Consider the following 25,346-nt stretch of genomic DNA (forward strand, 5'->3'; position numbering starts at 1 on the left):
ACGATATGGAGAACTGAAGCAAATTAGATTGTCTTATTGGGTAAAGTCATGTGAATGATAAAGGTTTCACTGAAATAAACACCTTCAAAACTCTCTGTCTGTCTGTCTCTGTCTCTCTCTCTGTCTCTTTCTCTCTCTCTCTCTGGTGGAGAGTCAAGGAAATAACGTCCCTTCTCCCTCCTCCCCCCCCCCAACCCAAAGAACTTGTTTGCCTTCTGGGCTGGGCCCACTAGCACCTTTTGGAATGTTCTTAGGGCCAGTCACACTGCCCCAGCCTGGTGCCTGACTCTACAGCTGACCAGTTTTGTCCCGATTACATTCCAACTGTTCTAGGGCTTGCGTTCTCTGTCCCTCCGTCCCCTCCCTCCCTCCGTCCCTCCGTCCCTCCGTCCCTCCGTCCCTCCCTCCCTCTCTTCCTCCCTCCCACCCCTCGCCACCCCCGCCCCCGGGGCGTCGTTGGCCAGGCAGAGTGAAATACGGAAGGATGGACGGAAGGAAACAGATTCTGTTCTGAGTTCTGTAGTGGGCTCGCACTCCCACCCCACCACCCCTCCGAGGCTTCTAGGGGAGGTCTCCAGTGCAAGACTCTGCAAGGAGAGGGATCGGGCAGCCTAGGAGCGGGAACAGCTAACGCGCACCAAGAGGCCACGACCCCCGGTGAGGCGCCAGTCAGGCGCAGTTTGGGAGCCCTGGAGCCCTGGCTGGGCAGGGGAGCCAGCGCAGGCGCAGCAGGAAACGCCCCAGGCCGGGCCCGTAGGGCTAGGAGAGCAGTGTCTGGGAGGGTCAGGGTGGCGCCGGGCCAGGGCTGCCCGCCCGGCTCACCTCGTGCTGGACCTGGGAGGGGCGAGGCACCGCCCGCGGGCCTGCCGATGCCCCGCCCGCCCCCTCCATGGCCCGGGCCGGGAGAGAGCTACAGCATGAGAGCCGGTGCCGCCCCTCACGGCCGGTGGACGCGTGGCGAGCGGCGGCGGCCACTCGTGGGCACTGCATGGGGACACCGGTGGCCCGGCGACGCGCACGGCGCGGAGGCTGGGGACTACCCCGGAGCTCCTCTGCGCTGGCGGCAGTGGGACTACTGTGCACTGCGTTGACCGCCTGCATCTGCTGGGGACAGCTGCCGCCGCTGCTGCCCTGGGCGTCCCCAGCCCCGCAACGCCCGGTGGGTGTGCTGCTCTGGTGGGAACCCTTTGGGGGGCGCGGCGGCCACCCCAAGCCTCCCCCCGATTGCAGCCTGCGCTTCAACATCAGCGGCTGCCGCTTGCTCACCGACCGTGCGGCCTATGGGGAGGCTCAAGCAGTGCTGTTCCACCACCGCGACCTGGTGAAGGGACCCCCCGACTGGCCCCCGCCCTGGGGCGCCCAAGAACGCACGGATGAGGCGCTGGAGCTTCGCGTGTTCGACGACCAGGAGGGAGCGGTGATGTTAGCTGGTGAAGCCCTGGAGACCACAGGCTCTCGTCCCCCAGGTCAGCGGTGGGTGTGGATGAACTTCGAATCGCCCTCCCATACTCCAGGGCTGCGGGGCTTGGCTAAGGACCTCTTCAACTGGACACTGTCCTACCGGACCGACTCGGATATCTTCGTGCCCTATGGCTTCCTCTATCCCAGGAGCCATCCTGCTGACCAGCCGCCAGGCTTGGGCCCCACGCTGGCCCGCAAGCGGGGACTGGTGGCCTGGGTTGTGAGCCACTGGAATGAGCGCCAGGCACGGGTCCGTTACTACCACCAGCTGAGTCGGCACCTGTCTGTGGACGTGTTTGGCCGGGTGGGACCCGGACAACCAGTGCCAGCCATCGGACTGCTGCACACTGTGGCCCGCTACAAGTTTTACCTGGCCTTTGAGAACTCACAGCACGTGGATTACATCACTGAGAAGCTGTGGCGGAATGCCTTTCTGGCTGGGGCCGTGCCAGTGGTGCTCGGTCCAGATCGTGCCAACTATGAGCGCTTCGTGCCTCGTGGCGCCTTCATCCACGTGGACGACTTCCCTAGTGCTGCCTCCCTGGCTGCCTACCTGCTCTTTCTTGACCGAAACGTGGCTGTCTATCGCCGCTACTTCCACTGGCGCCGGAGCTACGCAGTGCACATCACCTCTTTCTGGGATGAGCCATGGTGCCGGACATGCCAAGCTGTGCAAACCTCTGGAGACCAGTCCAAGAGCATCCACAACTTGGCAGACTGGTTCCAGCGATGAGGCTATTGTGCTGTGGATTGACTACATCTCCTTGGCTGAGTTTTCTAAATACCCAATTTTTCTTTATGGGAAGAAGATGAGTTACTAATTAATATTATTTAGTACAAGGATGGGAAAATTGCCAGGCTTTTTTTTTTTTTTTCAGAGAGGTGGGCTGGCTATCGGGTAAGGGGCTGTTGTGTCCTGGGTGAAGGAAGCCCTTCCTTACCTGTCACCCATGTGAAGAAGTGGCCTATCCCTTTGGCCACAGGCCTTATCAGGATGCCCATGTGGCCTCTACATTTTAGATGTATTTATTCTCTGATTATGGTTGCTTGGACCAATGAGGAGCAGACCATTGTGTTTTGAAAGCCAGTGGGTATGAGATAGTGGAAAGATTGTGCCCACAGGTGGTGGTTTCTTTGGTGGTTGGATTCCTCAAACCCTCCGAACCTGGAAAAGATAAGAAGCCATTGGGTTCCTTCACCAGCCTTGTGTGTGTCTCCAGCCCTGTGAATAGAAACAAGAGGCAAGGTTATCCTCAGAGGAAAATTAAGATGAAGACTTGGGCGCACCTCACATCACACTAGAATCCTACTCCTGAAAAGCTGCATTTAAGCCACACCTCAAATTCAGGGACGTAATTGACTGAAAGTATTTAGTAGAAATAAATGAAAAGTCCCTTTACAATGTGAATGACCATCTTCTAAGTATGTCTTCTGTCTTTATAGTTTCCCGTAACCTGGATTAGGAAAACATTAAAAATCCAGATATGAGAGACCCACAGCCGATCTCCTCGCTCTTTCCCCAGCCACTGTTTACAAATGGAAGAGGCATAAAAGGTGATGTCTTGTCCACAGATTTGTTTATTCTGTGTCTCTGCTGGACATGAAATTTAAGCTGGAACGTGAGTCCTTCAGCAGTGTTGGCAGCGCTGTGTGGAGAGAACACTAAAAGATTTTGGTGAACCATGGGTCTGTGCAAAAGCAAAAGGAAAACGTTTGTGGTGTGTGTACGTAGGTGTTCGGTTTCTGCCCATTTTTTTGTTCAGTGGAGCTGACCTAGGGCTTGCAATTAGTTGTCTGTTCTTTGTTCTCCCCCTGCCCTGCTTCTAGGTACACTCACTCATTCCAGTGCCTTGGACCCTGCACTGTGCAACCAATCTTGAAAACACAGTCCTTGATTTCCATGTTCAGTAGATGTCAGGGCATACCTGCTGGTGCCAAATATTGGGCTTGAGCTCCCAGGGGAAGGAAGGTAAAGAACGGTGTGAGGAATCGCCTCCTCTCTGGGGCTCCTACCATCTAATACTGCCTCGGGAATAGGGATTTTGGTTACACAAAGTATTGTTTCTAAATCAGCCAGTTGACTGAAGGCCTCAAATTATTTAACCAGGCCCCTCAGAAACTGTTATGGGCCGGGCCCAAGATTAAGTTGCTGTATACAAAGTTCTGCCCCTGTTGGGTCAGGACAATTATTTGAATCTTTGGTCAGGTTCACATCCAAGAGCTTACGTTACATATAGGTTTGCAAAGCTACTTAGGCCCAGGTGCTTCTAGTCCCAGTCTTCCATAAAAAGGAGTAATTACAAGCTGTGAATACCATCACTTCATTAAAGTGTTACGGTGTGGACAGAGCCACAGTTGCAGAACGCCAGCCCCCAACAAAGGCAAACAAAAGTTCTGGGGGTTTTGCTTGTTTACTTTGGTTTTCAGACAGGGTTTCTCTGTATAGTCCTGCAACTCCCTTTGTAGACCAGGCTGGCCTTGAACTTAAGAGATCCACCTGCCTCTGGCTTCCTTGGGCTGGGATCGTGTGACTGCCACGATGCCCAGCTTAAAAGTTATATTTTTAAGATGAATATTAATGAAATATTGGGCAGCAGTCTTATAGGATTTTTTATTTTTATAGTAATCTGGGTTAGTTTTGCCTTCCACCTGGGGCCCACTGGGATGAGGAATGAGTCTGAACATAAAGTTCCTCTTCTGTGAAATGTGGAAGGATTTACTGTGTGAAGTGAGCGATGCCGCCTCATGTTTAGTGGGCAGTTGACTGGCTAAATATGTGTCTCTATAAGCATATCTAAAAAAAAGGAAAGTTAGTCATATATTATGTATTCCAATAAATCCTTAAAACTGAGCCATATTTCAGGATCATACAATTTCTATAAAGCATATATTTTCAGTCTAGAAATGTGTATGTTTTGATAAAGCTATGTAATTAAATTAGTTTGGATTGTTTCACGTATACCTTCTGCATTAAATCTGTGTAAAACTAGCCTGTGCTGATGGAATGCTTATTATGAGTGAGAGCGCTTCTGAATTTTATGTATTTCAAAATGTCTTTTCTATGATTGTCATGGCTTTGTTTAAGGCATACACTTTTCTTTCAAGTCGAACACCAGTGTAACCTTTTTACCCCTGGATGACCCTCAATCCATGAACACATCTGGAAGGATATTCTCAGAAGCCAGAAGAACTTGCTGGCAGTACTTAGATTCTTTTGTATTCCCAAGCCTTTTCCTGACAGTCAGAGGAAGACAGAGAGGGTGCCAGGGTGCATTCAGGAAAGAGCATGCAGTTGGGAGCCAGAACTTGAGACACTGGCTTGGCCACCTTTGGCTTCCGTGGCCCAAGTCAGGCAAGTTATATAAGTACTCGAGTTGTAGCTTCCATTGTATGGCGTGAACACCCCGGGAAACGATCCTGGAGAATGATGTGTGTGCCCAGGCATTTTGTCCATAGTAATGTACTATGCCTTGAAGAATCGAATCCTTGAAGGCCCTAGAGCAGTTTTGTACACATTTTCTGTCCAGGGCCAGAGTGAATATTTCAAGCTTTGCAGCCGGTACTCTCCTTTGCTGTGAGCGTGCGGGAGCAGCCTGGAGGACACAGACCTGCAGCAGGGACACTAGCTGCTCACTTAGCCCTACAGTCAGACAGAGTTCACCAACTCAGCTCTAAGTGTTCACAGATGATGCAAGACAGTCCGGAAACTTAACTGTTTTTGAAAAAAGTATAACCTGACGGGCATCTTTTAAAAGGGATTTAATAATTAGGATTTAAGAATTCTGGGGGTGGAAATGGCTGGGTTCCTAGACCAGCTTTGCAGCATTCCCTGGTTGTCTGCTCTTGGGCAGACTATTGAAGCTTTCTGCGTTTTGGAAGTCTCATCTCTAGTTGAAGGTGAACATGTATGGGGTACAGAGTGCTGAGTTAAGACCCTCAAGGAGTCCTGACCCTGAGGGTGTGCCTAGAAACTGATCGATAAGATTACCGACACCAGAGTAGCTTACAGAGGGAAGTGCTAAGGTCCAGACCCTTTAAAGGACTTACCTAAAGTGACAGTAATGTGCCTTGTGTGTGCCACACACGCCTTGAGCGCTGCCACCTGAACTGCAGAATGAGGGGGCTGATCAAAAGCTCTAGGGGCCTTCTGGTTCTTTTCTCTGTTTCTCTGTCTCTGTCTGTCTCTGACTCTCTTGTCTGTCTCTCTGTCTGTCTGTCTTTCTCTCTGTCTCTCTCTCATTCTACTAATTGGCTCCCTAGAGCTTAGAGTTAATTGCTCTCTGATGGCTTCACACCCAGGAGCAGGAGACTGGCAGCAAACCAGGGGATGGAGTGGAGGAGGGGGAGAGAGACTATGGGATTTAACTCCAGTGTGTGTGTGTGTGTGTGTGTGTGTGTGTGTGTGTGTGTGTACACATTACACTTCTCAGACACCAAGGAGAGGAGCCAACTACTTGGTTATTGAGTTGGGCAAGGTATACATTTAGGTCACTTTTGCCTGTCTCTCGGGAACCTTTATGCTACATGGTGTCTTAACAAATCGAGTCTTTATGTAAATAAGCTGAGTTTATTTTTGACAAATAATTGAAGTAATCAGATAGAAAATAGCTCCTTGTTTATACACACTAACAAATTCTCTGACCCACAGGCATCTTTCTGTTGGTGGGGTGGAATCTGTGAGTTAGCCGGTTTGGCTCTGGTTTGCCCGTGTGGAGCTGCACCGGGCAGGCCCAGCTCAGCTGGCCCTTTCTCTGTTACTTCCTTTCTCGTTTTTTTTCAGTGACTTGCTTGCAAGGGCACACACTTGGTTTCCCACCAGGCTTGTCCCCACATGCTCCTGTCTTCTCAACAATATAGTTACTAGCTTTGCCCACTACCATAAGTAATGTTCATTCTGGGTAGCATAGAGACTACAAACCTAATGGGGGAGTGGTGGGCTGAGAACAGAAAAGGTAGGCTTTATTCTCTGTAGAAGGCACAAGGTTCACCGAGAGAGGAAAGTGTAAGGTTGGAACAAACGCTGAGGATTGATTCTGTTCTGTCTTCTTCAGCACACACACAGTGACATATTCACTTAAGTATCAAAGGAAATGTCACCATGGCCATCCAGAAGGCAGGACTGCCAGGGGAAAAAATTCAATAACATATGGGTTCAAGTGTGAAGTCGGCTGGAGAGTGAGGAGGGAGATAGGCACGGAGTTAGTGAGAACCAAGAGAAGAGACCCCGGAAGCTGAGCCTGAGGAAGGAGGGGTAAGAGCAGGAGAGAAGAGGGAACTCGGGTTGAAGGCCCAAAGAAGTAGAAGAAAGTGGGGTGTGTGGGCCAGATGAGGGCCAGTTTAAAAGAGCACCGTCCACCGTGCCCTTTGGCTGAGAAGAATCCTTTGTGCAGCTTGAAGCAGCCTCTGTGGCCGATGGGAGTGAAATCAAGGCAGGAACTTACTGAACAAAGAATTAACATAAAACCCAGATTCGTTATAGCAGGCTCTTGAATGCTTATGAATGCTCCTTTTTTTTTTTTTTTTTTTTTTTTTAAATCTGGGAAAGAAAAAAAAAAATCTCATGTTAATTCCAGTTAGCATATGTCATCAGCCCTCAATATCCACTTTTAAAGAAATTGATTTTTAGAAACAATCACCAACATTCTTTTTAAAGAAAACGGGGGTGGGGGTTTCTTGGAATGTCAAGCACATTTTCATTGCCTGTAAAGCCTTGTGAAACTACTGTAAGTGAGACTTAAAGAATTAGATTTTCATGACATTTACTTTGAGATCTTTAGGTTTTTTTTTTTTTTTTTTTTTTTTTTTTTTTTTTTTTTTTTTTTTTTTTTTTTTTTTTTTTTATTACAGTGCCTTGGGTCAGTGAGGTGGCTCAGAGGAGGAAGGCACTGACCGCCAGCCTGCTGATCAGTTTGATCTCCAGGCCCCATATGTTCAAGGAGCAAACTGGCTCCCCAAAATTGTCTCCTGATTTCCATGTGTGTATGGCACATGCATGCCCACATGTATATGCCGGCATGTGCAATAAATGAATAAATGAATATAAATATAAATAAAGAGAATGTCCCATTAGACCGAATGCTAAGCATTTGTGAAAGAGATTTTTAAAGGAGGAATGTGGAGAGTTAGTAATTAACAAGTATGTCCAAGTGCCTCCTGTGCCCAGGCTCTGCCCTCGGACAGAGAGATATAAAGAAGATGAAAGTTCAGACACAGCATCCAGATGTGTATGTTCTCATCAAGGAAGTGGATAGGAACGAAAACTTCTGACGAGCAGCTGCATCTGGCTGTGCTTGAAAACCCCTGAAAGGAATCTGCACACTGTTGACTGATTAGAGTTTCAGGACTATGGGGAGCCTAGAGAGTTGCAAGCTCAAAGGCTAACTACCATTCCTTGGGCTAAGTTCTGTCCCTCCAGAACAGCTATGCCTTGCACTCTGTGTCAGAACTAATGTCTGTGACAATAGATTAAAACCTTTTAAAATCCATTGATCTAGCAGGAAACTAGCTTCTACCAATCTAAAAGCTAACAGTGTCATCAGGCAGCTTCTTGAACTTCTTCCCCCATCTTGGTATATCTGCCTCGCTGATATGCTCACCAATGCATTTTAAACTAGCCTCATGTTATAACTTTATGCTTTAAAACTAGAAAACCTCTGTGCAGTTGCTTTCAAGTTGGAACCAGGATTTCCGGTAACCTAAGTCTGTATTCCTAGGCAATGGTCACCCAAAATGGCTCTAGAGTAAACTATCTCTTATTTCTCTTTAAGATGAGATCTGTGGCTTTTTGTGTCAACAACAACTCCAACACATGCTATTGCCACAATAAATGTCTGTTACAGGAAGAGCTGTCACAGCCTGTGTGAAACCACAGACTGAAGTCCTCATGGGAGCCCTGGAAGCATCAGAGCCCCACAAACCAGGGAAGCGCCCCCCCAACCCCTGCACCCCACCACCACAAGCTAAGTTCCTCTAATGTTATATGGAAAAATGCCAGTGCTGCAGCCCCTGGCCTCAGTCCGTTGTCTACCTGGTGGCTGTCACTAATACTACAGTTAACATGAGAGCTGTGTTCAAGTAGCACCTTCAAAGTGACTAATCCCCGCAGAGGAATTTGTTCTCTTAGCAACTGGGCACACCTGTCCACACCCTCTGATTTTTCTGGTTCTCCTGAGGTTAAGTCAACATTTTAGAAGGTTCCCACATCTGCCCACTATCATGGCGATCAAATAAGAACGCCTCAAGATAATGCTAGAAGCCCTTATGGTTTGTCAGGCCTTCTTGGGAAGGAACGCAGATATGGCTCCTGAACAAATGCCAGAGGTAGTAGCTGACCAAGAATTGTTATTTGCAAAGCTCCCCATCCATACATGATACTTTAAGCTCATTCTGCTTCTAATAATTCTCCTTCAGAGAAATACAATGAGTGTGGGAGGCTGACAACCATTGGTCCTGGTTTCCTGGTATCTACAGTCATGTGATCGCCCTCCTAAAGTTTGGCTGGGTTTGGGTAGCCCACCACTGATAATGAGCATACAGACTTGATGGCTGATTTTCTAAGACTAGGTTATAGAGCCCAACTTTTTGTCCTCTCCTTTCCTTCTTTCTTCCTCTTTTTTACTGCCCATCTGCTGTTGTTCTTTAGTGAATGAGAACTCCTGACAAGAATCTATGTCTACAAATGCTGATTAAACTACAGAATCTGAGCCCTGTAGTAGAGACTCCCCCATCTTTCACTGACCTGCCTCCTGAATGCTCTCGTCAATGTGTTTTAGAAGTGCTGTAACTTATAACTTTCTTTGTCCTGTTACCGTAAAACATCCATGAACCTATTTGCATGTTGGAACCTGGAACCTGGGGCAACGTAGTCCCGTGTTCTCAGTTTGGTTCCAGAATAAAATTAGCTCTTATTCCCTTGGGGTTGAGAGATGTGCTTTTGCACCAAGACTGTGCTACCATTGGGTTCCTCCCTTCCCCCCTCTTCTCTCTTCCTCCCCTCCTCCTCCCATCCCCCTCCCCTCCTGTTCCCCCTCCTCTCTCTTCCCTTTCTCTCTCCTTTCTTTTTTCTCTCACTGGGACATAAGATAAGAAGCCTATATATGAGTGAGTTTTCTTAGATAATAATAACCCTCATTTTTCAAATGGGCTTTAATCTAGATAGTTTTACGGAGTATTCTGTGTATTAAGGGAGTTTTTGTTTGTTACCTTTATGCCTTGAACTACAGGTCACTTGGCTTTACTGTCCCAGCTTTTGAATATTCTAAGAAATAGGAGGAATTATTTATTTATTTATTTAATCTTTTTTTTCCACATCCTTTCTCTTTGTTGTTTAGACACCTGGCAATGCTTTCCTGTTGCTGAAAGGAAATGGTTCAGGCTGCTCTTATCCACGATGAACTGGCTGGCACACCAGCAGCTTTGCTGGGTGCTATTCCAGATTCCATGTCTCTTGGGTCAGTGCTATCTGACACTATTCCTGGGGATGGGGGGACATGAACAAACATCTACTCACCCCAGATGCAGAAGCAACACCAGACCTTGGTGAACCAATAAGTTTTATTACGGTTACTTACGGAAATATGGGTGAGGGGCTACTTACATGAATGGAAGTGACCCACAGACATCTACATCGCCAAAGCCCACCGCAGCATGGGTGGGCTTGCTGATGGGGTCTTTGATGAAGATTGGAAACATGGAGCACACTGCACAGCTTGAGGCAGCTCAACAATTTGGGACCCTTCAGTTGATCTGCGCCTCTTCCAGGCTGCTTGACTAGCCTCTTCCGGATGACCCAGCTGGTCTGAGCCTCTTCTATGGAGCTCATCTCTGAGAGTGTCTCTCAGCTCTCTTTTACAGCTTCTATATGGTTGAGAATGGAGAAGCCTAGTGTATCTGCTCAGTTTTAGGGACTTGGTGAAACTTCTGAGTTGTTTATTTCCTGAGCCTAAGAGTTTGCCTGCATGCCGCTTCCCCTTGTACTTCACACCCTTTCTGCTACCCAGTGTTAATATCCAAATGCTGTTGACTGAGCGTTTGGAGCATCCCCCCAGAAACACAGGTTTCATTTTAGAGAAAACTGCTTTAGAGCAACCAGCTCATTTAGGAAGCCCAGAGCAGACCTCTGGACACAGTACCCACAGGACTCTGGTACAATACTGACTTCACTGATGGACAGAGCATGCGGTGACTTGTCAGTAGTGACACAAGTGCTCTGTCTCCAGTGACATCGCCCTCGAAGCTCTCCCTCGTCCCCCTGGCTGAGGGAAGAGTTTACAAGACTGTACACCCGTTGCCTGAATTACAAATAAGAAGCATTTTTAATGTGTGGATCTTTACATGCACTGGGAACACATAGGAGCCCAAGGACATCAGACAAAGGTGTCAGGTCCCCTGAAGCTGGAATTCCAGACGGTTGTGAGTCACTCTGTGGGTGCTGGGAGCCAAACCCTGGTCCTCTGAAAATGCAACAAGAATACACTTAACCATTAAGCCCTCTCCAGCCCCAACCTACTTTCTTTAAGATTCACATGCATTGCTACATCCACCTCGGCATCATTCCAAAAGTTTGTCTAATGGTCTGTCTACTAACCTCCCCTGCTTTTACTTGATCTCACCCCTTCTTGGGGTACACCCTAACAACACTCAGGGGAGCACATCTTACGACCTTCCCACAAGCTTCCCCTCACACTTCTAGAGTGGTGTGTGATGCAACTCTATATACATTTATGATTGGGTAATTTCTAAAAACCAGGAGCAGAGGGATACATCCTCAAAATGATAACGACTGTAAACTGGGTATTTATAACAAATGAAGGGACATAGAGGAAGAGAAAAAAAGGTATGGGGGAGAGTGAGCCGGAAAGAGTAAAAGAAAGACATAGATAGAGAGGGGGAGGGGAGGAGGCAGGTAGAGGAGAGAGGGATTCACGAAATGCTTCTAGGAGCCCACCCCCGCGTTGCCCCGCCCCTCGTGCTCCTGCGCATTCTGGGGGTCCACGGTGCCCTGCCCGCCCACGCTTGGGTTGCTGTTTGCAACAACCATCTCAGGAAGCTGGATATTCCCAATTTCCGAGTCATAGCCTCGTCATCTCTTTGTCAAAGAGGAAACATCCCTGTTGAGGCTCAGCAGCCCTGGAAAGCCGCTGGGCGCCCAGGAACATGAGTGGACGGGCCCGTGTGAGGGCACGAGGCATCAGCACTGGCCACAGTGCCGGGGAAGTGGGGCGGGCCCCAGGAGACCTCATGGTAAGTGCTTCTGTCTATCCTTCCCGTGGCCATCCCAGGCAGTGTTTTTCCTCTATATGCCTCTCTTACGTCTTTGAGGCTTTTCCACCTTTTTCTTTCAAGTGGATACTATTGTTGAGACCCGGAAGTGCAAAAAGCACCTTGGCTGAGAGGAATGTAGCTATCTTCTTTCTTAGCTTTAATTCGGTTCGTTGTAAATTGCTTGTGAAAGAATGAGAAAAAGAAAAGAACAAGCGAAAGACAGACAGACACACAGACAGACAAAACCCTGAAGTATCCTCACTTGCCTTGGTTATGATACAGTTGGTTCTGGTAAATGGTATCAGAAATCGTCTCAAATTCAGATGTGGCTTAGATTCAACTGCTGTTGGTTGAGCAAACACTTGGAGCGCAGCTGTTTGCTGGTGGCCAGACAGAAACAATACCGATAACAACTGCACATCTACTGCTTGGAGAACCGTGGAGATTCAGGCTACAACAGTGGTTGTGATCATTTTGCCTTTGTTATCATTTAGTGGAGTTCTCCAGACTTTGCTCTTCTGTTTTTTTAAACAGGCCAAGATACAACACAAGAAACAATAATTTCTTGGGCCAAGAGAACTTTCCCCAGAGAAAATATTAATGGCTTCTGTCCTTACCTGTTCCATGAACTGGTTCTGGTTCAGTTCATTTACAGGGATTAGGCCTATGATCAGGAACCCACTTCCATATCTTAACACCTCTGGGGCCTAATGTTATCTGGGTCACTGCCAGATGTTAGCATGTTTCAGCTGAATGCACTTGGCAAGGCGAGCAGTCCAGCTCCTCCTTAGCCTTCTGTGGAGAGTGGCCACCTCCCTCTTGCCCCTCAAGGGTGTCTTCTGCTCCTGGATCATGGTATCTATGATATGAGTCATGATGCTGTTTTTGCCTTTTGATAACGTCATGGGTTGCGAGTTCATCTAAATCTGAGCAAACTTTCTGCCTACTTTGTAGGTCACATCTGCCAGTCCTGGGGACAGCGAGGCTGGCGGTGGGACAAGTGTCATTTCACAGCCAAGTAAGTACCTCCGGGCCTTCCCTGCAAAGCCAGGTTCAGTCTCAGGGGTCTTGTCCACTCTAGGCCACACAGCTTGAGTTGCCTTGCCAGGTATTGGATTATGCTTGGGCTGCCATAAGGAAGCATCATATTTAATCCCATGATATAAACCCATGAGGGGCTTAAATAAGAGACATTTGTCTCCCCTTGATTCCAGAGGGTTGAAATGAATCTGAGAACACAGTCCATTTCATATCCCTGGGTGAAACCTGTCTACCATGTCCTTTATTCTGACCATGGAGTGAAGTCATTGATTTGAAGTCAGCAGGTAAGCTGTAAGCGCTGAGGTGCCCACAGACTGTCAGAGTCCATCTCTGGTGTGCTCACCTGCCCTGGGTGATCAGAACTACAATGAAAATGTGCTACATGACACAGAAGGGCTGCTCTGAGAGGCAGCATGCTGGCCAGTCTGCCACTCGCCCCTTCAACGTTACCAGTCCATGAGTAACACAGGGTGGATGCAGTCCATTCTTTACAGTAATATACATACATGCCTGAATGTTTCTCCTTCTAACTCTTAAGTGTACAGTCCTATTTTTGTTTTTGATTATTTTAAAGATTTATTTTATTTTATTTTTATGAGTACATTGTTGCCCTCTTCAGACACACAGCAGAAAAGGGCAGCTGATTCCATTACTGATAGTTGTGAGCCACCATGTAGTTGCTGGGAATTGAACTCAAGACCTCTGGAAAAGCAGTCAGTGCTCTTAACCTCTGAGCCATCTCTTCGGTCCCCAGTCCTGGGGTTTTAAGCTTACTCTTATTGTACAGTTATGCTGGCATCCATCTCTGGAACTCTTTTGTATGGTAAAACTGAAACTTATTATTCGTTAAAAATAACTCTCCACTTTCCATCCTCCCAGTTTCTGAGAACTATAATTCTATGGTAGTTTGAACTTTTTGTTTTCCAACAGAGTTTTCCCGTGTATCCCCTGATTGTCCTACAACTCTTTCTGTAGGCCATGTTGTCTTGAACGCAAGTGCTGGGACTATAGGCATGTGCTACCACCCCCAGCCTGGTTTGAACTTTTTAAAAATCAAGGTTTTATTTTATGTGTATTGTGTGTGTTTATGTGTGAGGCCAGAGGCACTGGGTCCCCCGAAGTAGTTGTGAACATGATGTGGGTTCTGGGAATCAAACTGGTTCTTTCAAGACCAGCAAGTGCTTTTAAGCACTGAGATGTTTCCCTGGCCCTGGTAGTTGGAAATTTTTAAACTGTCTAAAAATCACTTAAAATCTACAACAGTGGTGTGTGTGTGTGTGTGTGTGTGTGTGTGTGTGTGTGTGTGATCAGTTAAAATCAATCTCTGAAAATTGGAGGGTTTTTTAATTGTTTTGTTTATTTGCTTGTTTTTAAATCTTCCTGAGAGACTCCGTTTCCATGGAGAAGAGTCTGGAAGGAAGTTTGGAGCAGGTAGAAGGGGCATTTAGGGACAGTGCATACAGTGACTACCTTACAGGACAGATGAACTCTGAACCTAGAGGGTCAGCAGACTGTTAGGTGTGTTTTTTTTCCCCTAAAATCCTGGATTTTGATGCATTAAAGTTACCTTCCAAGTGCTGAAGGCATTTAAAAAGCTGTTCTCACTTAAACAGAAGTCACTCAGAGGGAAACAGACTTCTTTCGGTTTTTTTATGACCTAAAGTAAATGGTAGATGTTGAGATGGATTCTTCTCTTCTTAAGGAATAATCTAGCGTGATTGTTGGTTGGTGGCTGTGTCTGGGTAGTTTCTCTTTTCACTGGGAAACATAAGAGACTCAGCCCCTCTGTGCGGAAGTTGGTGTGGATTGTCCTAGCTGGGGACTCCTGAGAGTGCAGTCACCTAGAGCTAAGGGAAAAGGAGGGATGGTGACTTGTTAACACGTGAGTCTGGGGCCCACTGAGGGATCAGTAGCCTGAGCCAAGAAGAAGACACCTATGGCATTGTAAAAAAACAAAACAAACAAACAAAAAAAAAACCCACACATCTTATTTCTAATTAAACATTCCCAGCCTTTTCATTAATTTCCAGTGTTGGTACAGCCAGGAATGTGTTGGCAGCGCAGGCACATCTTATTGAAAACCGTGAGTTCTGATGGTCAGTGTGGTTTTGATGGCTGCATGCAGTCCGACACACCATGTTATCTTCTTGTTTCAGATGAGCTCGGTGTCTCTTCTGGTGATGCTGAACGTACGTTCGTGGAAGGAAGAGGCAAAGGCAGACGGGACTTCGTCGATTTGGCTGTCTGTACCAGGGAGAAGTTGACCCATGTAAAAGAGTCTAAAACAGGTAGCCAGTCCCTCTTGTTACTTTTTCCCCCAGCACACTCCCGGGACCCACTGCAGTTTATCTGTAGAACAAAGGGGGAAAGGAGTTATTTATTAGTCCACGGGGAGATCAGGGGGTTCTTCCTCATCAGAGTTAAATTCAACATTTTCATCTTTTATCCATCAACGTTGCCCATCTGGGACCCATCCAGAGCTTTGGAGGACGTGATAATCAGTGGTCCAGGACGTGTTTTGTGGGGTTCGTAGGTGCAGAGTCCAAGAGAGCTGCTGACTCTTTAGCATCTGCTCTCCCCCTTGTCTCAGGTTCCCACTGATCTTTGCACTCTGTAGTTCGACCTCTAGAGTTGGCAGAGGAGAACTGGGGACAGAGGGAACAGGGGCTACTGGTTGTGTAGAGAATTCTGGGTGATTATTCGAGGCTGGATTGCTTTCTGTCTTCAGTTTGCTCTGTTGTTTTGGACCTTTCTCTGTTCCCTTGCCGGACTGCTTCTTGCCATAGGAAAGCTTCAGACTGGACAGATGCTTCTTGCCTGCACGGTGGGCTGTCAGCACAGCCAGGGTGTCCAGTACTGGTTGATGGGGGTGGATGGCACAAGCAAAGCGTCCATCCCTCAGCACCAGCACCTCATCCTCAGGGATATAACTAGCCATCAAGTCCAGACTCTCCGTTTTTTGAGCACACTGAGCTGACTCCAGTCGTCCCCTTTCCTCTTGGAAGACATCTCATCTGTGAGAATGTGATAAATTCTCCTGCGCCTACTTTGCTGTTTCTTTAGGCCACCGTAGGAATAGGACGCTATCACCTTCTCTCTCTCTCTCTCTCTCTCTCTCTCTCTCTCTCTCTCTCTCTCTCTCTCTGTTACTTTCTAAAGGCCACCAAGTGTTGCTATGAAATTTCTAATTCTGAAATAGGTAAGTTTGTGAAGTAACCTGACAGATGCTGAGTAACTGCTGTGTTGAAGGCGGTCTAAGTGTGTCGGCTCTGTTGTCAGGAGCACAAAACTATTTTCCTCAAACTGTGCCTCACTTAGAAAAGACAACCTCTTCTCACTTGGAAGCGTAGAGTCTCTTTCCCAACCCTTATCCTATGTGGGGAATCAGCCTGTGGGGACCACAGCCAATGGGAGCACTTCTTCATCCAGACTCCAGGCTCCTTGTGAAATTGTACACATAGTTGTGGGCAGATGCGTCTCCTGGGAAGTAGGGTCTGTGGTTTTCTTCAGATTTGTAGGAGGCTTTGTGGCTCCCTCCTCACTGATGGGAACTGTCTGTTTGTTTGGTTTGGTTTTTTAATTTTCAAAAAAAGCAGAAACATTAGAAGTCGATGGTACCATCTAGCAAGCAGATGCACACCTGAAGCCATGGTTTCACACACAGTGTGCATGCGGGTGCTCTGGGTCCAGTTTCCTGTTCTGGGTTTTTCATGAAACATGCTGTTCTTGGGCTGGAGCACATACGACGCTATCGGAAGGTTGAAATTTAGATCCCAGTACTCACGTCAGGGAGCTCACAAACAGCTGTAGCTCAGGGCCCAAGGAGTTACATGTCCTTCTCTCCTCCATGGGCACCTGCACATGTGTATGTGGGTGTGTCTACATGGTAATAAATAATTTTTTTATTCCCTCTACAGTAAACCCCACTGATTTACATACCTTCCTAACCCCAGTATTGATGGGGCTCCCTGCAATTGGAAAACACTGGTGCAGATGATCTCCAAGGCCGTCTAGTCTGGGTGGTCTAGACTGGCTTCTCTCAGTCTGTGTAACGAGCTGAAATGTGCTGCCATTCACTCAAACTCTGGGAGAGCAAAGTTTTTCTTAAGAAAAAAAAAATTGACATGATTGTCTCTTGCCTCTGCCAGACACATGTATCATGAGCCAAGGCTGAAAGAGCACTTAGGTACACACACCATTCTTTTCTCTACCTTAGGGGCTTGCACTTCCAGTTTCTCCATTTAAAAAAAAAAAAAGCAAAATGGTGCAGGTGTGGTGGAAAGATGCAAACTGAGTGATTTTCTGTGAAGACAAGTGAGAAAAAAAGTCATTTGTACCCTCCTAGAATCTGTCCTAGGGAGGAGCTTGTGACATCCTCCATACAGGCAGCTCTGCTCAGGCAGACTCTGATGTTGTCCTGCAGACTTTTAAGCCGTGAGTAAAACTTCTGTAGGGGAAGGAATTTCAGGAAGCACGCATGGTTGGCATGTGCCTGTAGAAACAGAAGCCTGAGTCATGCTGCTTTTGTATCAGAGTTCCTGTTTCTTCTGAGAGCCCCTCTCTTCCTCTTTGGGGGACCTGCATAATGGTCTTACCTCTGATGGGACTTTGTCACAATTTTCCAAATCCTGGTGAAGTTCCAATAATGTGGATCTTCCAGAGCTTGAGAGTAGTATCATTCATGGTGAGAGTGGGGTAGGTTTCCGTCGTTGATATATGTGTAATCTCAGAGCGGCATCCTAGACCATTAGGCTAACTGGTGGAAACCACAGGATCACAGCCAGAGGGAATCAAGGAGTCCAGGCAGCGGTGCTCAGATTCTTCTCCAGGGGTTGGATATTCACATCACTCCTCTGTTTTCAGATGCCTGCTCTGCACACTAACTCCCAGTGGTATTGCAAGGTTAAAGTGCGAGCATTCATCCCGTACCACAGCTCAGAAGGCCTTGCTTTATAGCAGCCACAGTCCACGTAAAACCTTAAAAATATGATTAACATTAACATGGCGTGCTCTTCCGGTGAAAAAAACCATCTCTTTTCTTCTCCAGGTTCTAGTGGAATACCTGTGCAGCTGGCTACGAATCTCTTTAATTTAGATATTCCTGAGAATTGGGAACTGTACCAGTACCATGTCACATACAGCCCAGACTTAGCCTCTAGGAGGCTGAGGGTCGCTTTGCTTTATAACCACAGCACACTTTCAGACAAGGCAAAAGCATTTGATGGTGCCAGCCTCTTCCTCTCAGAAAAGCTGGACCAAAAGGTACAGTGTGGTCGGTATTTCACAGTGTGTGTGTGTGTGGGGGGGGGAGATAATATATTTGCTTATTACGTATGTGCAGAGAAGATCATTGATTTTCTTGACAATTTGAAGGATCATTTCCCTTGGGTTTTACACTTTTCTGCTCCCTTGCGTGAGAGCTAAAAGGTTTCCTAAGACGTCATCAGCCATTTGATGCTCCAGCGGGCTAATCTTTCAAGAACTGCAGATTCTTAAGACAGCTGTCCTTAGAAATCTTCTCCACATCAGCATCTGAATGTAGGACCACCTTTCTTTCATTGGATCACCAGTCGTAGGAAAGAGGAGTTACTGATGTCAATTCTAAGAGTGTTTGCAAAATGAGACCATTGAAGTAGCTAAATGTTTAATCTTCCCTTGCCCCCCCCTTTCAGATTTTCAACATTATCAGTCACTAGATAGATATCAATATGCATGGCTCTCTCAACATTCTGTTTTAAGATTGGAGCTACTAAGAGAAAAAGAACCAGGTTTTTGAACGTTCATAGAACAGAGTTAGGTCTCTGTTGCTTCCAGTTAGAATGTTTAGTCAATGAACTCAACATTTTAAAGCACTGTAGTGCCAATAGCATCATTAAAATTGATAGATTATAAGGAAGTCTTTGTGCTTTTATCCAAAAACATGAGTTTCTGAGAATTTCTTTATCTGTATGAAGCCCTTGAAATGTGCGGCACCAAATGGTCAGATCTGATGGCTCAGGACATCCGAATCTGTGGGTGTAGAAATGTTTCTATTACCCTTCAAGTCCTTTGTCCAGTGAACACATGGGTAGCATGGGAGACATCTTCTTATCCTTATGCAATGTACTTCCAGTGTCTTTTTAAAAAAGATTTATTTATTTACTTATTTATTTAATGTATATAAGCACACTGTTCTTGAAACACCAGAAGAGGGCATCAGATTGAATTACAGATGGTTGTGAGCCACCATGTGGTTGCTGGGAATTGAACTCATAACCTTTGGAAGAGCATCCAGTACTCTTAACTGTTGAGCCATCTCTCCAGCCCCCGTACTTCCAGTGTCTCGTCAGGATTAATATCATCTTGTTTTTAGAGTAACCTTTATAGCACGAGTTGGGAAACTTCAGTGGTGTTAGAAGTCACTTGTGTGTCACTAGAATGGACTAGTTTACCTCAGCTGTTCCTAAACATGCTAGAAAAGTTCCGTTGTTCTGTACATGCCTGGAACATGTTAGCACTGGTCGTCTCAGTTCAGAACTAGTGTGTCGGATGTGTCAAACACATTTTCATGCTGGGGACAGAGTCCAGTGAGGAGGCAGATGACAAGATAGGCTACAGGACAGAGTATGTGGCTTTTCCGGGATGTTGACATCATTCCCAGATTGAGTGACACTGGGTGCAGAGAATTGTTGTGTCCTGTGTGGTGTATGTCCTGACACTGTCACAGTGAGTATCCCAAGGACAACTTCACTCTGCTCACCTTCTATTGGACTTGGGCATAATCCTGCACCCCTGCCAGTCTCCACTTTTCAAAGGTGCATGTTACAATTTGTAGAGTCTCTTTATATTACATTACACTTCTGTCCATACTTATGGAAGCCGCCTTCCAGCTGCCTCCTGGCCTTCCAGTATTTTCTACACTCCATCTGTCTGCTGGGACATCTGTGCACTGCCTTTGTACACGTATAAGGAGCCGATTGTGTTCTTAGTGGGGTGTTAGCACCAAGGAGGAAGTAAAGATAGATACCACAGGGATGATATTTTTCTTTAAAAGGTTTCCAGCTTAACATCAGAGTTAGAAGTAAACACAGTATGAGGCAGAATGACATAAACGGTAATAATTAGTGTTGAATCAGTATTCTTATCATACCTCGTTTATTGAATAATTGTAGCGATCTATGCCTGGCAGGTCTTCAGATTAGCATATTTGAGAAACATTTGGTCATAGAGGTTTCATTAGCAGGGGTAAGAAGTGGCCCTGGAGGTAGGGAGAACTTTAAGTGTCCTTTGAACACTGAACATAGGAGGAAGAATTTGTCTTTTTTTTTGGAGCAGCGTAACACTGCAGAGTCTCCTGGTCACATCCTGAAAGGGGTGGGAAGACTAATGGAGCAGCCAGGCAGTGTGTCAAAAGGGCTTGAATAAAGATCCAAAGGGTTGTTCTCTATTTGACCTTTGTGGGCGCAGCTGGATTCACTCCCACTTTAGAGATGGTGAGGAAGCTTCAAGCGTTGAAGCAGCTTCCTTCGGTCACACAGTAGACCGTTGAGATGTTGAGACGCAGCTGCCAGAGTCTCTCTCAGCATGGTAGCATCAGAACAGCTGAAATCACTCAGAGATGTTGCTGTGTCGTTGCACGGAAGTGTGGGGCTTGCTCAGGTGGTGGGGGGGGAGGGGATGAGAAATGTGCACGTGGACGTTCCAGCCTGGGAACTGGAGGGGGCTGGTCCAGGAACAGATGGTGCGAGTATAGGAGCAGTTGGTGTTTGTTGAGGGGGATCAAGGGGGGCTGAAGTGTTTGATGTTGGGAAGCTGTTGAGAAATACAGTTTCCCAGACTGCCTGTTGCCAGCTCCCTTTGGCTCTTCACTTCACAGCCATTGTTGTCCACATCCTTTGTCTGCAGTCCCTGTGGGGCTGGGAGCAGGATGTCCCTCCTGCTCCTGTGCATAGAAGGTTTATCTTGACCTTGGTGAGGTCCCTGTAGCTGTTACCATTTCTGTGTGACTCATCTGAGGCCAGGAATCTCCTTAATGCAGTATCCCACGCCATGTGGAGAGACGGATTTCTCTTTGTGTCTATGCAGTCCAGTTCCAGTTATCAAACTGACACTGACTGTTAACTAGAAGAACGGAGATGAGAGCAGGCAGATGCAGATAATGAGCTGGCTTCTATTGATTACTCTTTGAGAAGCCCCTGATCATTGATTGATATTTATTGACTTGAGTTATGAACGTTTGTAGTTGAAAAGACCTGTATTGGGCCTTATCTGGTTTAGAGGTTTTCTGTTGCTGTTTAAAGATTTATTTTTAATTATATATGGTGTGTGTGTGCACGCGGGCATGCATCTCCTCAGTCCAGAAGAGGGCACCAGATCCTGTGGAGCTGGAGTTACAGGCAGTTGTGGGCAGCCCACAACTGTGGGTGCTAAGAACCAAATTCCTCTGCAGCAACAAGATGACTTCAAGCCATCTCTCCAGCCTTTGGTGGCCTACAGTTTTCTTTAGTTGATGTCCTAACATAGAACCCATCCCTGTGGTCCTTATGTTGCTAAAAGTTTCCTTCTAGCCAAGGCTCTTGCCAGCTCTATGTAAGCTCTTAGTAAAAGAATGAAATTTTCCATCCCAGCCCTCAAGTTTTCTCTCTTCCCCTTGTCTTTCTCTTCCTCCCGCCTGACCATTTTTCCTTGAGGACTTTTCCTTCCCAGCTTTTCTGCTTTGTGAATGAAAATACTTTTGGAGGAATCTCTCAGGAATTCATGACCTTGGAGGGGGCCCGGCCAGACAGTCTGCTTCCTCCTAATGCAATACGTGCATTGTTCTTCTATATGTACATACATGGGATTTTCTTATGGGAATGTCTTTAGCAGACTTTTAATGTGATTTGATGCCCAGATGTGGACTGGATTATTGCACTCACTAACACCTGCAGCTCTGGTGTTGTTAATGCAGATGCGGCCACTTTATAGTATTCTCGTTCTTGAGGATAAGCCATGCCTCTTCTCTACCTCATTTTCCCAGGTCACAGAACTGACATGTGAAACTCAAAGAGGTGAGACTGTAAAGATAACTCTCACCCTAACAAGCAAGCTGTTCCCAAACTCCCCCGTGTACATTCAGTTCTTCAATGTCATCTTCAGAAAGTAAGTTGCTTGACCTTTCAGCAAACAGCCTGGGTATTGATGCAATCAACCACCATGCTGGATGGGTGATGTGCCAGCAGTAAGATGGGACACCATCTATCTCAGCCACTGTTTGGCCCAAATCCTCAGTAACTAGCCTTACCCCAAAGTTAGACCATGATGCTTTTAGTCTTTCCTTCATTTCCTCTGCCCTGCCCCACTCCAGCCCCAGACTCCGGTTCACTAAGTAGGAAATAGCCAGAAGATGGACTTGTTTCTCCACTAGCTGGCTGGTTTGGGACATACAAGGCTGTCACTAGCTGTGTGCTGCCCTGGCTCCTTCTCCAGCCCCATATCTGTCTTCAGAGGGTGAGTGGGGGAAGGGGAGTAGTTTTACGTAAACTTTGATGTTCTTTAGAATGGACTGAGAGTCATGTGGTCCACAAATACCTTCAGGATGGAGGGATTTGACCAAATTCAGAATCTCTGCCCCCTATCTACACTTAGTAAAAACAGATTTTCCATCCGTAGGGCCTGGAGGTGAAGAAACCAAATGAAGAAAGCTCCCTGTACCCCATCACCGCCACCCCCACATGCCCATGACAAGTGAATGAGCTAAAGGAAGCACACAGGTGCCACACAGCGCTGTGTGTCAGGATGCTACATTCAGAACCCTTGTTACAGAGATGCCAGCCACACTTCTGCTCCACAGCAGACTAATGGGGAGGAAGTCAGGAAGTTTGGGGCTTTCCAGAATATCTGGACACATAAAGTAACTTCCTCCTTTTGCACCATGCTGTATTCTTATTGTTAGTCACATTCACGACCCCTTGTGCCCTGGTGAGGGGACTATACCAGCTGGTGTGTGGAAGGTGCTTTCCAGTGTGTTTTACCACATTGCTCCTTGCTCACTGGAGCAGGCACTATTAACACAAACCCTTACTTTACAGATGGGAGACTGGCTTCTGTGACAGCGGTAGCCAGGTCACAGAGTTGGCACTTCTGTGTTCTGACTCAAGCTACTTACATTTCCCCATATACTGGACACCCCCACCCCTTCCCAGAGATGACCAGGATGGATAGTTGCTGAAAATAGTGTCACCATGATATGGGCACCCAGGGAACTTGAGTGGTTTATGAAAAACATCCTCTTCCTTCCAAAATAGAAGCCAGAAGAGCCTCATGTGTGGCATGCCTTACTGCTACAGTTACCTAGACTCATAGTATGCAGAATTGGCTGTATTACTGTAGTCAAGTGTTTAAACATGTCAGCGACATTATTTTAATGTATGGAATTACAGCTTTTACAAATATATATTCACGTATATTTAGTGTTTGTCTGGTTGTGCATACGTGCCTTAGTGTGTGTGGAGGCCAGAGGTCAGCCTCTTCTGTTGGTTCTCTTCTCCCTGTATGAGATAATTTCTTGTTATTGCTAGCAGCTGCTTACCCCAGGCTCACTGGCCCATGAGCTTTAGAGGGTTCTCTTGTGTCTGCCTCCCATCTCCCCATAGAAGGACTAGGATTATAGATCTGTGCTACTGTGTTCGGCTTTACTTGGCTTCTGGAGATCCAGACTCAGACCTTTGTGCCCATGAGATGAGCGCTTTATTCATTGAGCCATCTCCCCAGTCCCCAAATGTTGAATTAAACTGTTGTGAATATTACAGAGATTCCAAAACTGTACTTCCAGGATCTTTAAAAAGTTGAGTATGTACCAAATTGGACGGAACTTCTACAAGCCTTCAGAACCAGTGGAGATCCCCCAGTACAAGTACGTTTGTTTACATTTTCTGTCCCTGTGAAACGGTTAGATAGAAGTGGCACTCTGCTTCCAGTGAAGGGTGGAGGGTCTGGAATATGGAACACAATGGGGTTTTGTAATTTTCAAGGGTTCTTTTGTTTTTGTTTGTTTGTTTGTTTGTTTGTTTTGGGGAATAGTGAACCCAGTGTGAAGCTAGAAGTTTGTGTTCTTTGGTTAGTTTGTTAAGCCATAAAATTCTGGAAGGGACTCAGAATTCAGTTTTCTGTGGATACTCATCAAGAAAAGCAGAATGTTTCATTCTGAAACACATCTGGTCCCGTCCCTTTGTTAAAAAGGAGGTAAGCACTGTAGCTTTGATTGTACCCGCTCAGGAACTATCTTTGGATCCTCAAATGAAACACACACACACACACACACACACACACACACACACACACACACTAGCTTATTTTTAAATGCCTTGGCTACCTCAAAGGCTGGGCACTCCTAAACCTTTCCCTGCTACCTCAGGCCCAGTGGCCAGTGGTCACTAACCCAAAATCTCACATGGTTGATTGGCTTTATCTCCTGCCATTTCTGCATCCCATCCTTCTCGAGTCATAATCATGGAGAATCTGCCTGTTCCTTTTTGTATCCTTGCCTCTGCATAGCTCTGAGGGTCCTGCCTTGTGCCCAGCCATTGGCTGTTGGCATCTTTATTGATCGATCAAAAACCAATTGGGGGCAAGGACCTTTAGTGTTTGGACATGCAGATTCCCGATTGAATCAAAGCTTAGACCCAACCTCCAACAAGCACAGCCAGGGCATCTGACAGGTTCTGGTGGGCACCCTACAACACGCAGAACAGCCCCTACCAGAAGTACAGGGTCCAAAGTGTCAGGGCTGTTTGAAATTCAGATTCACTGGAATTTTACCCTAAGTCTATGTGTAAAGAAACCCCAGCTGAAAAAAAACAAAAACAATGTTTCCAGCCTGTAACTGGAATAAAGGACACCAAAGAAAAAACAAAAACAAAGCGAAACCAAGAAAACATCACCTCAAGAGAAGTAGAATGAAACCTCACCATGTTAGAGACTCTTTAGGTTTTCTGGTAGTATACTTTTAATATTAAAAGTATTGTTTTGTTGTTGTTCTTTACTTGTTGTTGAAGATTGTCCCTGTGGCCTGGGTTTGCCATTTCTGTGTCCCACTTTGAAAGCAAACTCCTGTTCAATGCTGACGTGAACTACAAAGTCCTCCGCAATGAGACTGTTCTGGAGTTCATGACCGATCTCTGCCTCAGAACTGGCATGTCTTGCTTCACTGAGATGTGCCACAAACAGCTGGTGGGGCTCATTGTCCTTACCAGGTAAGAGTTGGCCCCTGATAGTTATCTAGGACAGACATTCATGAGTATTTGGGATCTAGAGTGTTCCTACCACATTGGCTAGAATACTTGGCTTAGGGTGTGTGTGTGTGTGTGTGTGATGGCTCGACCTTGTAGAAGGCCTGTTTGTTCCCTGTAGTCACAGCTGACTTGGGTCACCCCTAGTCAACATGGCTAAATGTGTGCTCTTGCAATCTTCTTCCAGCAGGCCCTCAGCAGCCTGCCTTTTGTTGTTCCAGTACCTCTGCCTGGTTCCTCTGTCTGGTTCCCCCTTTCCGATATCTGCCTCTCAAACCTAGTTCTGGAGATCCCAAGGGCCCCACTTGTCCTCTCTGTTAGAACCATCTACCC

General features: G+C 46.7%; 2 protein-coding genes and 1 pseudogene across 2 annotated transcripts in view; 2 read left to right on the plus strand and 1 right to left on the minus strand.

Moving 5' to 3' along the window:
* The first annotated feature begins 464 nt into the window (after nucleotides 1–464).
* Fut4 (fucosyltransferase 4) lies at nucleotides 465–4,450 on the plus strand. The gene has a single exon (XM_076926042.1). The coding sequence runs from the start codon at nucleotides 890–892 to the stop codon at nucleotides 2,192–2,194; it is 1,305 nt and encodes a 434-aa protein (XP_076782157.1). The 5' UTR covers nucleotides 465–889; the 3' UTR covers nucleotides 2,195–4,450.
* A 7,166-nt stretch (nucleotides 4,451–11,616) lies between these two features.
* The window catches only part of Piwil4 (piwi like RNA-mediated gene silencing 4), a 39,438-nt gene continuing 25,708 nt past the window's right edge, over nucleotides 11,617–25,346 (plus strand). Inside the window, exons 1-7 of the mRNA XM_076925897.1 lie at nucleotides 11,617–11,703; nucleotides 12,679–12,742; nucleotides 14,922–15,053; nucleotides 17,813–18,027; nucleotides 21,764–21,885; nucleotides 23,558–23,638; nucleotides 24,780–24,977. Coding sequence (XP_076782012.1) covers nucleotides 11,617–11,703; nucleotides 12,679–12,742; nucleotides 14,922–15,053; nucleotides 17,813–18,027; nucleotides 21,764–21,885; nucleotides 23,558–23,638; nucleotides 24,780–24,977 — 899 coding nt within the window. The remainder of the gene's footprint in view (nucleotides 11,704–12,678; nucleotides 12,743–14,921; nucleotides 15,054–17,812; nucleotides 18,028–21,763; nucleotides 21,886–23,557; nucleotides 23,639–24,779; nucleotides 24,978–25,346) is intronic.
* Nucleotides 15,146–15,774, minus strand: LOC143439563 (sodium channel modifier 1 pseudogene; annotated as a pseudogene).

Source organism: Arvicanthis niloticus, chromosome 27, assembly GCF_011762505.2.
Source record: "Arvicanthis niloticus isolate mArvNil1 chromosome 27, mArvNil1.pat.X, whole genome shotgun sequence".
Classification (NCBI taxonomy): Eukaryota; Metazoa; Chordata; class Mammalia; order Rodentia; family Muridae; genus Arvicanthis; species Arvicanthis niloticus.